The sequence below is a fragment of the Pseudopipra pipra genome, chromosome 4, assembly GCF_036250125.1.
Source record: "Pseudopipra pipra isolate bDixPip1 chromosome 4, bDixPip1.hap1, whole genome shotgun sequence".
Lineage (NCBI taxonomy): Eukaryota > Metazoa > Chordata > Aves > Passeriformes > Pipridae > Pseudopipra > Pseudopipra pipra.
This window is the reverse complement of record NC_087552.1, coordinates 73647190-73663356: the sequence shown is the minus strand read 5'-3', so window position 1 is coordinate 73663356 and position 16167 is coordinate 73647190. Positions and strand designations below refer to the sequence as shown.

The 16167-nt window shown below is 51.3% G+C and overlaps 1 protein-coding gene and 1 long non-coding RNA gene across 2 annotated transcripts in view; one reads left to right on the top strand and one right to left on the bottom strand.

Moving 5' to 3' along the window:
- Positions 1 to 397: 397 nt before the first annotated feature.
- On the bottom strand, positions 398 to 14063 carry LOC135413643 (uncharacterized). The gene is made up of 3 exons (XR_010430333.1): positions 13825 to 14063; positions 6818 to 10892; positions 398 to 840 (listed from the first exon to the last, which is right to left on the bottom strand). It is a non-coding gene; the product is annotated as an uncharacterized LOC135413643 (long non-coding RNA).
- An 87-nt stretch (positions 14064 to 14150) lies between these two features.
- DDRGK1 (DDRGK domain containing 1) overlaps positions 14151 to 16167 on the top strand; it is a 35856-nt gene continuing 33839 nt past the window's right edge. The window contains exon 1 of the mRNA XM_064653584.1: positions 14151 to 14296. Coding sequence (XP_064509654.1) covers positions 14209 to 14296 — 88 coding nt within the window. The 5' untranslated portion in view covers positions 14151 to 14208. The remainder of the gene's footprint in view (positions 14297 to 16167) is intronic.

Sequence of the window (16167 nt, the reverse complement as noted above, 5' to 3'; positions counted from 1 at the left end):
TCTACTGTTCTGTGACCCTTCAAAAAATCCCGGGGTACCTACAGATGGAAACAAGATCCCACTGCCAGACAAGGAGCCCATCAAACTGCCTTGAGACCAGTTCAGTGGCTTCAAAGGGCAATGACCACGGGATGGCAGAAAAATCCATCACTGGGGAAGTCTCCAAACCCAGTTTTCCCAGTCCTTCTTGGCTGGGCACCACTGCTGGCACGAGGAGACAGCGGGGCTGGGGCTGGCAGTGCACAACCCAACCCGAGGCTGCGAAGGGACAGGGATGAGGAGAAGCAAAATGGTCTTTTGATATTTGCCTGGCTGGGTATATGAGCTCTTAGCTCCACTTTTTAGGGTTATTTTTGCTTTTCTTTTGGAACAAAACCCAAAACCCAAAACCAAACAAAAAACCTCCACAAAACACCTGCAAAACACACCAGGATACTTCCACTTCTTTTTGCCTGAATCCCCCAGGATTGGATGTTTCCCATGGATGGGGAAGAAGGTGGATGGGAGAGGTGAAAAATAAAAATGTTTGCAAAACACAACTTTTTTTTTTTTTTTTTTTTTGCAAAGACAAATATATAGAAATAAATCGGGGTAAGAATCAGCTGCACTGAGGCTGCAGCTTTCCAAGGCTGTCCCACTCCAAGTACCAACCTCTGAGGATGGTGGGAGAGCAGAAGGAGATCACAGGGCAGGGAGAACAGGCTGTTCTGCTGAGGGATGCAGAGATCTCTGGCTAATGAATTGGCCCTGTTTCCAGAAGCACTGCCAGGATGAAATGGGGTCTCTCCTCCACTTATTCATGTGAGTTGGCTGGTTCAAACCTCTCCGTCTGTGTCATTTCTGTGATGAAAAAAAAGTGGAATGGGAAGAAAAGGAAGGCATTGACATTTCTGTCTTGGGAGGAATTTTGGCTGAACCCCATTTAAACGAAGGTAAATCAGGGGTTTTTATCAGGGCTTTCTAAAAGTAACACCTCCCTGGCATCCTTTCTCTCTTTTTTTTTTGGAGCAGATAAAAATTGCAGGAGGGAGAAAAAGAAAACTAAAGGTGTGAAATTAATGTGTGGGTTTTTTTGTAAATTACGATGTTTTGGGAATGATTTTTTTTTTTTTTAAATAGAGTAAACATTTCCTGATTGACTTTCCCCTCCCTCCTTTTTAATCTCCATAAACCTGCTGGCTCCACACAGCTGTATCCCCGAGGGCTTCAGTTCTGGGCTTTCCAGCAGAATGGAGACATGGGTGTCCTGAAAGGCAACAGGCAGGAAAAGGAGGCAGATTTGTGGTCACTGCCTGCAATGAATAAATCCTACAGAGAGACAAGGAGCCTTTGCATGGTCCTCTCAGTAACCCCCACCCAGCAGCCCAGGAACTGCAGCAAGAGCAGAGCAAGCCCCAAGCTCCAAAGCAGAGGCTCTCCACACAAAGATATCTCCAGAATTTCACTCTGGAAACACTGATATAGAATCACAGAATGGTTTGGGCTGGAAGGGACATCAAAGACCATCTCATTCCACCCCCTGCCATGGGCAGGGACACCTTCCACTAGCCCAGGTTGCTCCAACCTGACCTTGGACACTTCCAGGGATCCAGGGGCAGCCACAGCTTCTCTGGGCAACCTGTGCCAGGGCCTCACCACCTCCCAGGCAAGAAATCCTTCCTAAGATCCAACATAAACCTACTCTCTTTCCAATTAAAGACATTCCCCCTTGTCCTGTCCCTCCATCCCTTGTCCAAAGTCCCTCTCCAGCTCTCTTGGAGCCCCTTCAGGCCCTAGAAGGCCACAATTAGATCACCCCAAAGCCTTCTCTTTTCCAGGCTGAACAATCCCAATTCTCTCAGCCTTTCCTCATAGGAGAAGTGCTTCATCCCTCCTTTCCCTCCAGCTCAGAACAGGAGCAAAACACCCTCCTCCTCCTTCCATCCACAGCAATTACTCAGCACCTCAGACCCACGTGCCAGAGAACACTGACTGGGGGGACACTCTCTCCACTCATCACCTTTTCCAGAAAATATAATGTCAGTGTCAATACAATCCTCTTCACCAGCAGATTCAACTCCAAAGCCACCCCACCGAGAGAGGAGGACTTTGCTGTATCACTTGGAGGGGGTCACTGTGCATACAAATCAAATTCCTGCGTCTCCAATGTAAAGAGATCTCTTAGGACTGTAGGGTTAGGATTGAAGAGTCTAATAAGGGGAGAGAATTAAGCTTGTAATCACTTGGACTGATTTAAATTAGGGTTTTTTTCCTCTTGCTTTGATTAAAATAAGCCGATTTTCCTTTCCACCTGTGTTTCTTATGCAGGCAGAATTTCCATTAACTTCAGTCGAAGCTTTTTTTAACTTCTGGAAGCTAAAACTTCATGGCATCCCTTCATCCTGGTTGCCAGGGTTTTCCTTAGCACATTACCACTCTTGAGATATTAATTATAATATCTCCCTGCTTTATGTACCAGTCACCTCTGTTATTAAATGGACCTCCTGTGTGCCTTTCTTCTCTCTTATTAAAGAACACTGACCTTCATTATGCATTAGAGAATATAATGAATATTCATTATGGAATGGTGATGATATTGGGCTTACATTGTCTGCAGGAAGATTTAGGTCAGGCATAAAGGAAACCCTTATTGTAATAGGGACAGTGATGAACTGGAAGGGTTTGGGGCATGTGTCCCATCAGGGGTGGCTTTCAAGCACACAGCCAGATTTTAGGGATGCAGCAGGTAGAGGTGAGGCTGATTTGGGGCAAATAGGTGGGATCCTGGGCAGCCCTTGCACTTTTGCACACTTTCTATGGAAACAGGAGTATTGGAAACCTTCCAGTAAGTCCTCCCGGTGGCCATCCATTAAAAGGGACAGCACAGTGTTTAATAGCACAATTTTCAAGCTCTGGACTAATCATCCAGTGCTTAAATCAAAGAGAAGACAAAGTAACCTGGGCAGTCATCTCTGGCCATAGATTCATTCCCAGCCCTGTGTTAATGGCACTAAAGACAAGACCTGTCCCCACCACCATCCCCCTGATGTACCCTTTAATATCCATGAAATCCTCCAGCACCCACCCAGAGCTCAGCTCCTCCCTTTACACCCAGGTTAGAGTTGGGATAATGCCCAGCAATGGGATGGGAAGTGCCTGAGGAACATGGAGAAGGCTATGGGAGCCCTGGGGGCTCTGGCTGGAATGGCCAGTCTGCTTTCCTGACTCCCATAGGGATTCACAAGGCATTCACACCCCCCCTCTTGACCTACAAGAGGTATTCCTTTAAATTCCTTGGGTCTGGGCAATCCCAAGGGCAAATACAGGCTGAGTAGAGATTGGATTGAGAGTAGCCCTGAGGAGAAGGACTTGGGGTTGCTGATGGACATGAAGCTCAACAGGCTCCGTCCATGTGCCCTGGGCTGATCCCCCAGCGTGGGCAGCAGGGCAGGGGGGGATTCTGTCCCTCTGCCCCCTCAGCTGAGACCCCCCTGCAGAGCTGCCTCCAGCCCTGGGAACAACAGCACAAGGACGTGGAGCTGCTGCAGAGAGTCCAGAGGAGGCCCCAGAGATGCTGCCAGGGCTGGAGCCCCTCTGCTCTGGAGCCAGGCTGGGAGAGCTGGGGGGGTTCCCCTGGAGAAGAGAAGGCTCCAGGGAGAGCTGAGAGCCCCTGGCAGGGCCTAAAAGGGCTCCAGGAGAGCTGGAGAGGGACTGGGGACAAGGCAGGGAGGGACAGCACAAGGGGGAATGGCTTCCTACTGCCAGAGGGCAGGGATAGATGGGATATTGGGAAGGAATTGTTCCCTGCGAGGGTGGGGAGGCCCTGGCACAGGGTGTCCAGAGAAGGTGTGGCTGCCCCTGGATCCCTGAAAGTGTCCAAGATCTGGCTGGATGAGGCTTGGAGCAACCTGGGCTAGTGGAACCTGGGCATGTCTCTGCCCATGGCAGGGGGTTGGAACTGGATGATCTTTAATGTCCTTTCCAGTCCAAACCATTCCATGATTCTGTGATTTGGCTGCTCATGGCAGATGAAATCCAGTGAATCTCATTTTGGGATGAGATTCATTTGGGAATCTCTGGGTTTTGCATCTCTCCCCAGGGTGTCCAGTTTAGCTACTTTAGAATCGCAACCCCAAGCAAAGATCATTTCTGAGCATCTTGACCTCTGCTGGAGACAGATCCCTGCAGAAAGAGATCCCTGCAAAAGTGCTTTCCTGACTGCTTTTGTGGGATAAATGTTGCCTGGGTTCCCCTGCCCTTTCCTTTAGAATATCACAGAACATCCTGAACTGGAAGGGAACCACAAGGATCATGGGATTCCAACACCTCAAGGGCTCCAGACTTTCATGATTCAGTGCACATGTAAAACACACTGAGGCAGCAAAAGACCCCTGATACCCCAGGCCATGTACCAGTTTTGTCCTCCTTCCACCTTCCTGGGGGATCCCAGCTGCCTTCCCCTGGCTGTTCCCACATCCCAGGGTGCTGTGGCAACCCCAACCACTTGTCTCTGTAACTCCCTGTGGGTCTACAACTCATAGGCTTCCAGAGACTCTTGAAAATCTTCCTGATTTTTTTAACACTGATCCCTCAAGGAAGGCAGACAAGGCAATATTTTGGGGAAAAGGAGATAAAATAAATGATTTTTTTTTTTCCTCTGAAGCCTTTTGTGCGGCTTTTAAAATGACTCCTGGAAATCTGCTGTGTCAGTCATCAAAGAAAGCAAGGAACCAGATTACACGTGCCTGGAGTCTAATCCAGCCTGGCACTCTCACAATTCCATGTTCCCCCAGTTATCCACGGAGCAGGTACAGTTCTCTCTCCCACACTGCCCAACTAACACTAGGTGGGAGCACCACCACTTGTTGGAGAGAGAAGAAAATTCAGTGCAGACACAGAGCACAGGCACTAAATTCAGCACCAGCAAGGATGGTGCCTCCTCATCCTGCTGGACCGCTGCTAAGTGCTTTGATTTTAAGGATTTCTTTAATTTATTTTTAAATAAAGATACTCTGTCTTCTCCTGCTCTCCCCCCACTTCCTCCAGCAACGGGATCCATCTGGATTAGCTCCAGGGAGATGAAAGTAGCGTTGCTGCTCTCAGAGTTATCTGTGTTCTCCACACAGGCTGAGGAGAAAAGCAAATATTCCTCGTCTCTGGTGCAGCTCGTTCAGCTCTTGGCCTGATGTCAGTGTGGAGCTGCTGAACAGAGCAGTGTTATTTCAGAGACAGATAAGGAGACCGTGCATCCTGCATCCATCTCTGCTTGCACATGCAATTCCTTCTGCTCTATTTCATGGGCATTTGCAGAATTGCACAAAAATTTAGGCTGGAAGGTGCCTTGTCCAGCTGAGTGCTGAACACCTCCAAGGGAAGCAATGCCCCCACCTCTCTGGGTTTGTGGTCCTGCCTTTCACCATCCTCACAGTGAAAACATTGTTCCTTGTAACTCATGATGGAATTCCCCTTCCTGCAGCTCATGCCTGTTGCCTCTTGTCCTTTTGTCACACACCTCTGAGAGGAATCAGACTCTCCCTTCCCTGTAACTTTAATTATGGGAATGAAAAGAGCCATTAGATCTTACTCAGCCTTCTCTACTCCAGGCCACACCAAGCCAGATCCCTCTGCCTCTCCTCTTACATCCAACCTGGAGAAAAGGAGGATCAAGAGGGACCTTCTGGCTCTGCAACTCCCTGACAGGAGGGGGGAGCCGGGGGGAAGTCGGGCTCTGCTCTCAGGGAACAGGAAACAAGAGGAAACGGCCTCAAGATGTGCCAGGGAAGGTTTAGATTGGAGATTAGGGGGAAATTCTTCACCAGAAAGGTGCTCAAGCCCTGGCACAGCTGCCCAGAGCAGTGGTGGAATCACCATCCCTGGAGGGATTTCAAAGCCGTGTGGATGTGGCACTTGGGGACATGGGTCAGTGGTGGCCTTGGAAGTGCTGGGGGAATGGGTGGACTGGATGACCTCAGAGGGCTTCTCCAACCTAAACAAACCTATGATTCTGTGCCACGTGCTCCAGCCTCCTGATCACACTCATTAGGACATTCACACGGTGGAATGCGCAAGGCAAGGCCTCAACTGGCCAAGTTGTTCCTATTCAGGATGGACAGACAGACACATGAAGTGCAGACAAGTCTGGCATCGCTAGGGCAGGGAGCAAAAGGGCCTGGGCTTGTCCAGCCTCACCAAAGAGGCCTGAGAGGGACATGAACTCAGGCAGATAAACAGCCCACTGCTGGGTTACACCACTATTTCTACAGCTGTTGTTCCATGGACACCTCCTATGGTCATCAAAAGGTTTTCAGAAGCCAGGATTGATTCCTTGGCCCGTTCCACCAAGTGCTCACGAGCACAGAAGGATGGCACAAGTGAAGGGATGCTGAGAATGGTGGGGAAAAGCCTTAAGAATCATGGAATCACAGAATGGTTTGGGTTTGAAGGGACCTTAAATATCATCTTATTTCCACCCCCTGCCACTGGCAGGGACATCTTCCACTATTCCAGGTTGCTCCAAGCCCCATCCAACCTGGCCTTGGACACTTCCAGGGATCCAGGGGCAGCCACAGATTTTCTGGGCAACCTGTTAGAGGAGGGAAGGTTTTGCCCCAGAGACAACCACCAGAGTTTTGCCTCCAGCCAAGACACAATGAAAATGCTTTGTCCTGTGTTGCATCCAGAAGGAGAAATGCAGCGTGTGACTCAACCTGCACATGCTGGAATCAGGATGTGAAAGCGTGAGCAACATTCCCATTAAGTGGAGTCTGCAATCCAACCAAGCACACTGGATTTATGTAACTTGGCTGGAAATGTGGATTTTTGCAGCTAAAAGCCTTACCTCAAGCAGCAATGGCTTTCCAGCTGCAAGTCCCTTGGGCCAACCTGAGGGAGGTATTGCTGGGCTACAACTGCATCCTGAAAAGAAACCAAATTGCATTTTGGCATCCCTGGTTTTATTTTCCCTTTGTGCCTGTGGTATGTGGAGAGAGGAGAACAGTTCTTGGTTAATTCGTGCTGGAAATCCCGATCACCCAGGTCCTGGTGGCTGTTCCTGTGCTGTCACCTGAGTCCCAGACTTGGAAGGACATTGATTTCAAACAGAGCTGACGGCGCCGAGAACCAAATCGAGCTTTAATTAACTGGCGTCTAATGGAAACAGGGGAAGGGACAGGTGAAATTAAAGCAGGGCTGCAGTGACAGACTTCTTCGCTAATGACTTCTAAATTGGTTACAATTTACATTTTGAAAAGATACGGGAAACTCATTAAGGCTCCAGACAAACAGCTCCATGGGCACGAGGGGAGAGGAGGGAGAGGTTCTGAGTGAAAGACACCCAGAAGAGCAGCAACCTCTGAACATTTACCACCACTGCTGTTCGTGTCCTCCCCCGGACTGACTTTGTGAAGAAAGACAGTATTTTTATCTCTGATTTTCAGCTACAAAATGCCAGGCACAGAGGACTCACCTGTCGGGGCTGGGACCACGCTCAGATGAGCCAAGTGGAGTTAGTCAAGGATGATTTCCCTGACTAGAATCCCAGGTCTAGAACCACAGAATCCCAAAATCATTTAGGTTGGAAAAGACCTTCATGATCATCGAGTCCACCCTGTGACCAATCCCCACCTTGTCCCCCAGCCTAGAGCACTGAGTGCCACGTCCAGTCGTTTCTTGAACACCTCCAGGGATGGGGACTCCAACAGGTCTTTTCTAGGGATGTGCCCATTCCCAAGAAACACTGGTTAGGAGTCACCTGGAATAATTTGTAGCCAAAAGAGATGAAGAAAACATGCAGATGAACTGCTGGAAAATCATCCACTTGCACAGATGCAGTAACAGCCACGTGGTCTGAACCTCACGTGGTGAGGGCATTACCTTGGGACAGCCCCTGCCTGAAATTAGGGACATCCAAACCCACCACCTTGTGTGGCTTCAATGCTCACTAAAGAGCCTTTGAAAGGTTTTGGGTTTGTGGTCACAGAGAGGAAAGGACTGAATTTCAGTCATAGGGATTTCCCTTCACCACTATTTTTGTCTTTAATCCCCTGTTAGCACAGAAGCCTCTATCTCCAAATATTTTTGAAGACCTGCTCAAGGAAATCCTTAGCCTGGCTGGGTTTATTTTAGATTTACATCTTTACTGGCATTATTTGTTCCAAATCTTCCCCCAGCTTTTAAGGCGAAAGAGGCCTCTACCTGCTCATCTCACTCCCTGCATCACTCACACATCCTGCCCCTGTGGCAGAGTTGGACCAGACACTCAAACCTTGAGAGCAGAAATGAGCTGCCATGAAACACAACACAGTGGGAATCATCTCACACTGATTTCCAGCCTTCAAACCTGGAGCACTTCATTGCTCTCCAAAACTCCCTGAGAGGACGTTGGAGCCAGGTGGGGGTCGGGTTCTTCTCCCAGTAACAAGTGACAGGATGAGATGAAGCAGCCTCAAGTTGTACCAGAGGAAGTTTATATTGGATATTAGGGAAAAAAAATCTTCATGGGAAGGGTTGTCAAGCCCTGGAACAGGCTGCCCAGGGTTTTCAGCAGTGACCTGGGAGTGTACAGGAGACAGAAACCCAGGGCTGTGGTTCTGCTCCTGAGGCAGAGCCCTGACAAACTGTTCCCTTTGCATAAAATCCTCAGTGACTCTGGAACAAGAAACCAACACAAGCAGGACCTCATTTTCCTCTGCCACATTTTCATCTTGTCTTCATGTATGTCTTAATTTTGCAGTTTAGTTTTCAAGAACTAGGGCTCTGCTTTGATTATGACCATCATTTGTATTTAAATTCCTCTTTTAAAGTAAATTTGAAAGTTATCTCAAGGAACAATAAACCATCTTATTTCTCTCATAACAAGTGACCTGAGTCCAGCAAGAAGGAAGCAGCAAAATCTCAACAGACCAGGGCAAGTCTCACAAGCTTCTTCAGAGGCTTTGGGGAGGAGCTGAGCTCCACTGAGGTCCTGGGTGGAGGTCACCCAACATTTGGGTTCCCAGCTCGTTGCCCTGCAACTGTTAAATAAACCTGCAGCTCTTTGGCACCCTGTCAGACACTTCCCAGAGTCTGATCCTGCAATCCACCCAGTGCTTCCTGGAAGGTGCTTTGTCCCACTGGCACAAAGGAATAGATCCAGAAACACTCCCGTTCATTATCACACTTACAGAGTATTTGGAAGAATCCCAGAGGTCCATATCCAAGTGGGAGGGAGCTGGCAGGCAGCACTTGCATTATTTGTCCCTGTAAATACATTCTGTTACCTGAAGGTTCCATCCATGCTGCAAATCCAGGCATGCCCAGGCACTGGGAAGTACATCCATGTGAGAAAATTGTTAGAAAGCTCCCCTGCCTAAACCTGGGTGCCAGCCTGCACTCTCCAAATAATTCCAAATAATTCCTAGGCAGGGTTCAGTGCACAGACCAGTCCAGGAACAACTCCCAGCGGGGAGTTTGCATCCAGCCACCCTCTCCTGGAAGGCAAGGCAAGGCAAGTTTACAAGTGTGGAGGAGGGTGTTTTGTGCCAGTTGGCCACAGGGCCCAGGATACACTCAGTTCCTGGATGCACTTAGTTTATTAGCAAAGACGAAGCTGAATTGCCTCTGCTTGGAGCCTCATTGCCGGACATCGATCCGTGAGGCCACCGTGCACTCCCTGAATCCAACCCTCTGGGATGCACTGCCAGCTGGATGAGTCCTCCTTCTGGGACAAAGGAGTGATGATCCCTCACACAAGTGGATACGCCTCCAGCCCCGCTGGGATGTAAATTTAAGGGGATTTTAAGTGTAGATGTGGCACCTGGGGACAGGGGTTAGTGCTGGCCTTGGCAGTTGGACTCGGTAACCTTAGAGGGCTTTTTCAACCTTTATGATCCTGTGATTCTATAAGATTTCTATAAAATGAGGCATTTGAGAGGGTATTGTGCTATTTGACCTTTGGTCAAAATAAAGAATAAATTGAAAAGACACCTATTTTCCCCCAAATCTGCCTGCACCAGGATCAGGTGCTGCCCCCACACCGGGTGAGGAAATTGCAGAGGTCTGCACATGGATTACTGGGATTAAGGACTGACAATTACTACGACAAGGGGGAACATTTTTAAAATAAAAGAGGGTAGATTTAGATTAGATATTAGAGAGAAATTCTTCCCTGTGAGGGTGGGGAGGCCCTGGCACAGGTTGCCCAGAGAAGCTGTGGCTGCCTCTGGATCCCTGGAAATGTTCCAGGCCAGGTGGGACGGGGCTTGGAGCAACCTGAGCTAGTGGAAGGTGTCCCTGCCCATGGCAGGGGGGTGGAATGAGATGAGCTTTACGGTCCCTTGTAACCAAACCATTCCATGGTTTGATGGTCCCACCACAGTGCAGTATTTCTAAGGCTGAGTGGGACAAGTCACGCTCCAGCAGCCGTCACTCAACTCAATCACCACCCACAGCTCCTCGCAGCCTTCACACACATTTTCCCAGTGTCCTGGTGCAAAGTCAGCCTCAAAAATCCTCTGAAATTCACAAATGGTTATTAAGGAAACCAGAGGGATTTTTTTCAGATCCAAATCAGGGAAAATACAAAAAGGTTTCTGAGAAATGAACCTCAAGGGATGTCAAATGTTTCTGAAGATTCAGCGTGTAACAAAACTGATCTGAGCATCCCATACTCTGTCGTTCCTCTGGAGTTTAAGCTGTTTCTGCACGGGATATTGGTGACACCTACAGGAAAAAACTCATCTGCTCCCTCTGCAGCCCAGAGAGCAGCAAGTGACATCCCACCGTTAATGTTATCTCCTCATTAAAGGCAGCAGGGACCGTGCAGGCAAATAAAACACTCATCACCCACACGAGTGTGTGATGGCTGCAGGGCAGAGCCATCAGCTGGAGGGTGACAAACAGGACCTGGGAACACCCAACTTCTCCACATCTGCAAACTACAAATTACAGCAGAGTTAAACAAACTAAATAAAAAGTAGAATTTCTTTAATATTGCTTTTTTCTGGAGGCACCTCTCAAGGTTTTGAGCAGTTACAGGACTACAGATATTTCTTACAGGATATTTCTTCAGAAGTTCAGTGTGTTCTCTAATCAGGATGAATTTTAAGGAAGTTAAACAGAAAGGATGTTGGGGCCAGGGAGGCTCTTCTCCCAGGGAACAAGGGATAGGAGGAGAGGATACAGCCTCAAGATGAGAGGGCAATCTCCTCAAGGGGAGATTTAGGTTGGATATTGGGAAAATTCCTTCATGGGAAGGGTTATCCATCCCTGGCACAGCTGCCCAGGGCAGTGTTGGAGTCCCCATCCCTGGAGGGATTTAAAAGCCATGTGGATGTGGCACTTGGGGACATGGATCAGTGGTGGCCTTGGCAGCGCTGGGGAATGGTTGGACTTGATCTTAAGAGGACTTTTCCAACCTAAATGATTCTGTGATATCCAAACACAGCCCCTTCACGAGCTACTCTGAAGAAAATTAATTCTACCCCAGCCCAAACCAGCACAGGAACTCTCATTAAAGAGCCACCATTTCTTAAATTTGCAGGCAAAGACACAGAAGAAAATCCAACACTTGTCACTCAGATTTTATTTTTCCAAGAAACCCTGACCATTACACACAATATAAAATAACCACTGTCTGAGGAGTACCCTGGAAATAACCACCAGGAAAGCTCCAGTTCATAATTGATCTAATTGTGAACCGTTGATAATTGATCTAACCGTTCCCCTCATGCCTCAGAAGGTACCAGAGGACACATCCTCTGTGACACAGAGTGAGTTTGGGATCCACCTAAGAGACAGAAACAGACCCCTGGAACAAAGGGGACCTGCCTTTAGGCCTTGGGGTGTTGGTGGGTGAGAGGCTGGACCTGCCCCAGCCCAGAAACCTCCTGGGCTAATCTCCCAGTGTGGGCAGAGGGCAGGGGGGGATTCTGCCCCTCTGCCCCCTCAGCTGAGACCCCCCTGCAGAGCTGCCTCCAGCCCTGGGAACAACAGCACAAGGACGTGGAGCTGCTGCAGAGAGTCCAGAGGAGGCCCCGCAGATGCTGCCAGGGCTGGAGCCCCTCTGCTCTGGAGCCAGGCTGGGAGAGCTGGGGGGGTTCCCCTGGAGAAGAGAAGGTTCCAGGGAGAGCTGAGAGCCCCTGGCAGGGCCTGAAGGGGCTCCAGGAGAGCTGGAGAGGGACTGGGGACAAGGCAGGGAGGGACAGGACACAGGGAATGGCTTCCCAGTGCCAGAGGGCAGGGATAGATGGGATACTGGGAGGGAATTCTTGTCTGCGAGGGTGGGGAGGCCCTGGCACAGGTTGGGCAGAGAAGCTGTGGCTGTCCCTGGATCCCTGGAAGTGTCCAAGGTCAGGTTGGATGGGGCTTGGAAAAACCTAAGTGGAAAGTGTCCCTGCCCATGGCAGGGGGTGGAACTGGAAGGTCTTTAATGTCCCTTCCAACCCAAACCATTCCATGATTCTATGACTGACTTCCAAAATAAGATTTGAAAGTATTATTATTAAAATAAAACATTGCAATAAAACATTCAGGCTGTAGATCAGTTCCTTTTTGAGAACTTCCCCCCATGTCCCTGGTTCTACTTTGCTAAAATTTAGCAAATCTCTCAATAAAAGCTGTTTTTCCTGTGACAGACAGACCTGAATTCATCCTTAGCTCATGACATGAGCAGAGGCAGCTGTGGAGTCCCCAGCTATGACTAATTAGCTACAGCACTGCTTTAGACGTCCCATAGCCTCTAATTTGCATTTTCAACTTATTAAAACCCTCCCCCCATGAAGAGTGGTTCAAATGGCCACACTAAAGGCACTTCTGAAGCAAGAAAGGGTTTGATAACCCAGAACTTCACAACCACAAAGCAAGTGAAATGGGGTAAAACCCACAATCCTTCCCTCTTCACTCACAGGGTTGGGGCAGAGCCTGAAAAATGGTTTCTGATCTAACAGTGACCATCCGAAGGGGGGAAGTTTGTTCTCCATCTCCAGCCCCAAGTTCCTGCATCTTTTTGTGCTGAGACTCGTCCTGATCTAAAAAAACAAATCCAGAAAGAAATAAGAAAAAAAAAAAAGACTGAATTAGTTGCCTGCTCTGGCCTGTTGCTGCCAACACAAGGGAGAGGCAGGAGGCAAATCCTCCCTTTGGCTGGACACCAATGTTAGATCAGCTTGAAACACGACCCATCTATAGCCAAAGCCCTCCCACCTGTACTAGCTCTGCACACGTCAATGTAAACCTGATTCTTAAACAAATAACAGAATTATTTAGGTTGGAAATGAGCACTGAGATCAGCAAGTCCAACCTATGACTGAACAGCATCTTTTAAACTAGACCAGAGCACTGAGTGCCACGTCCAGTCCTTCCTTGGACACCTCTGGGGATGAGGATCCACCACCTCCCTGGGCAGCCCATTCCAAGGCCTGACCACCCTTTCCATGAGGAAATTCCTCCCGATGTCCCACCTGACCCTCCCCTGGCACAGCTTGAGGCCGTTCGCTGTCCTCCTGTCCCTTGTTCCCTGGGAGCAGAGCCCAAACCCCCCCAAGCTCCCCCCTCCTGTCAGGGAGTTGCAGAGCCAGAAGGTCCCCCCTGAGCCTCCTTTTCTCCAGGCTGAGCCTCCCCAGCTCCTCTGGGCAGCCTGGTTTCCTACACTTGTACCAAATTAAGCCAGATCACTACATCAGACAGCTGCCTTTGGGCCAGCTCATTCTCAGCCTCTCTAATTTTGTCACGGGCACGTTTGCTTTGGTCCAGGCCAGCTCAGGACATCACTCCTGGCACGGCTCCGTCTTCATCCCATTCCCACGCACAAGACACCGAAAGACAGAAGACAGAGATCACTCAGAGGTGTAACTTAAGCTTCACCATTACCAGGGACACCCTGACAGCTCTGAGGGCTCGGTGCGGAGTGACGGCTGAGGATCTCCTCAGCCTCACCAGCCGCCCGCAGCCGCCGTGCCGGGCGGCCAGGCCCACGGACGGCGTGCTCAGGGGCGGTTTTGCCTCATAGTTTTTAATTCCCGCTCCATTTCCCGCTTTAACTCCTCCTTTAACTCCTCGTTCCCCTCCTTCCCTCAGCGCCCGCCTAAGGACCCCTCCAGCGGGCTGCCCGCGCCGCGCCTGTCAGCCTCCAGCGTGCCCGCCGCGCCCCGCCGCCGCAGGCACCACGCGGGGCAGCCCGCGCCGCGGGGACCTTGCGGCGGGGAAGGGGCCGGGCTGTACCAAGGGTGCCGTGGGCGGAGCCGGGGCCGCGCCATGGACGCCGCGCTGCTCGCCGCCGCCGCCGTGCTGCTCGCCGTCCTCCTCTTCTTCGCCACCCGTCTCCGCGGGCAAGCCAGGGCAGGTGGGTCACGGCGCGGCGCGGACCGGACGGGCCGCTCCCCACGCCGCCCCCCCGGGACCGTTCCGGTGGGCGCGGCCCTGCTCTCAACTGGGTCCGGCGCGGTGCCGCGGGAGCCGCCAGGGGGCGCCACGTCCCGGGGGCTCCCCCTGAGGGGGACCCGCCATGTTGGGGGGTTCGGGGGGGTCCCGGGGGGCCTGGAGGGTCCTGAGGTGTTTTGGGGCGTCCCAGGGGGGTGTCCTTGCGGTCCTGCTCTGCCTTCCGCCCGCAGGAGCCCCAGGTGGCTCCAAGGCCTGGTGGTCCTGCCGCAGGGGGCCGGGGGTTCCCGGCCTGAGGCAGCCCCAGGGTGAGGGGCGTGGGTTGGAAGTGTGTGAGGGGCTCTGTGAGGGTTCTGTCAGGGCTCTGTCAGGGGTTCTGTCAGGGATTCTTTCCAGGTTCTCGCTCCAGGGCTGGGAAGGTGCCCCCAAAGCTCCTCCTGCAAACGGGGAGGGAAATGGAGAACAGAACCTAGAGGGCCGTGATCAGCGTCCAGCCGGAGGCCTGTCACTTTTGGCGACCCCCAGGGTTCTGTCCTGGGCTCACTGTTGTTTAACTTGTCCATCAATGACTCGCATGAGGGTTCGTTGCCTCCTCAGCGAGTTCTCTGATGAGACAAAACTGGGGAATGGCCAATACCTCTGAGGGTTTTGTGGCCCTACAGGGGGACCTCGACAGGCCGGAGGGATGGGCAGGGAGGAACCTTCTGAAATTCAGCGAGAGCAAATGCAGGTCCTGCACCTGGGGAGGAACAACCCCTAACACCAGCACAGGCTGGGGGTGACCTGCTGGGGAGCAGCTCTGGGAGAAGGACCTGGGGGACAACGAGCTGTTCCTGAGCCAGCAGTGTGTCCTTGTGCCAGGGAGGCCAATGGGATCATGGGGTGCATTGGGAAGAGCATTCCCAGCAGATCAGGGAGGGGATCCTCCCCCTCTGCTCAGCCCTGTGAGGCTCATCTGCAGGGCTGGGTCCAGCTCTGGCTCCTCAGCACAGCAGGAACGTGGAGCTCATGGAGCGGGTCCAGAGGGGGCTGTGAGGGTCGTGAAGGAGCTCTGGGAGCAGGAAAGGCTGGGGGAGCTGGGGCTGTTCAGCCTGCAGAGGGGACACTGAGAGGGGACCTCCCCCATGTCTGTAGGGTCTGCAGGGAGGGGGCAGAGGATGGACCAGGCTCTGCTCGGGGGGGCCCAGCAATGGCACAAGAGGAACGGGCAGGAACTGATGCCCAGGAAGTTCCACCTGGACATGAGGATTGTCCAGAGAGGGTGTGGAGTCTCCTCACTGGAGATATTCCAGAACTGTGTGGACACAATCTTGTGCCATGTGCTCTGGGATGACCCTGCTGGAGCAGGGAGGTGGGGCCAGATGGACCCACTGTGGGCCCTCCCAACCTGACCCATCCTGGGATTGTCCCCCCCAGGCTTCTTCTGCAACTGGGGAGGGAATGGGCTGTGAGGTAACAGGCAGGACTGCCCCCTTGGCCCCCTGGCAGCTCCTGGGTTAATGTTCCTGTCAGACAGGAAGGTGGGCAGGTCCCTTTCCCTCTTCTGCTCCTTTTGGCCACTTCAGGTGTGTTTTGGGAGCTGGTGGATGATGAAGCACTTCCAGCCCTCCCTCAAACAGCCACTGTGCCACTGCTGACCAGTGTTAGATCACAGAATCCTTTTAAGTTTCTAAAAGAAAAAGACCTTTAAAATCCTCCAGTCCAACCATAAAAAACTCTGCCAGTTCCACTGTGATGGAAGGACCTTTTTTGGGTGGGAGTTGAGTGTTATGGGAAGAAGTCAGATGTGGCCACAGACTTATCAGGCTTGTGTTTCCACAGTGGGAGCAGGGAGGT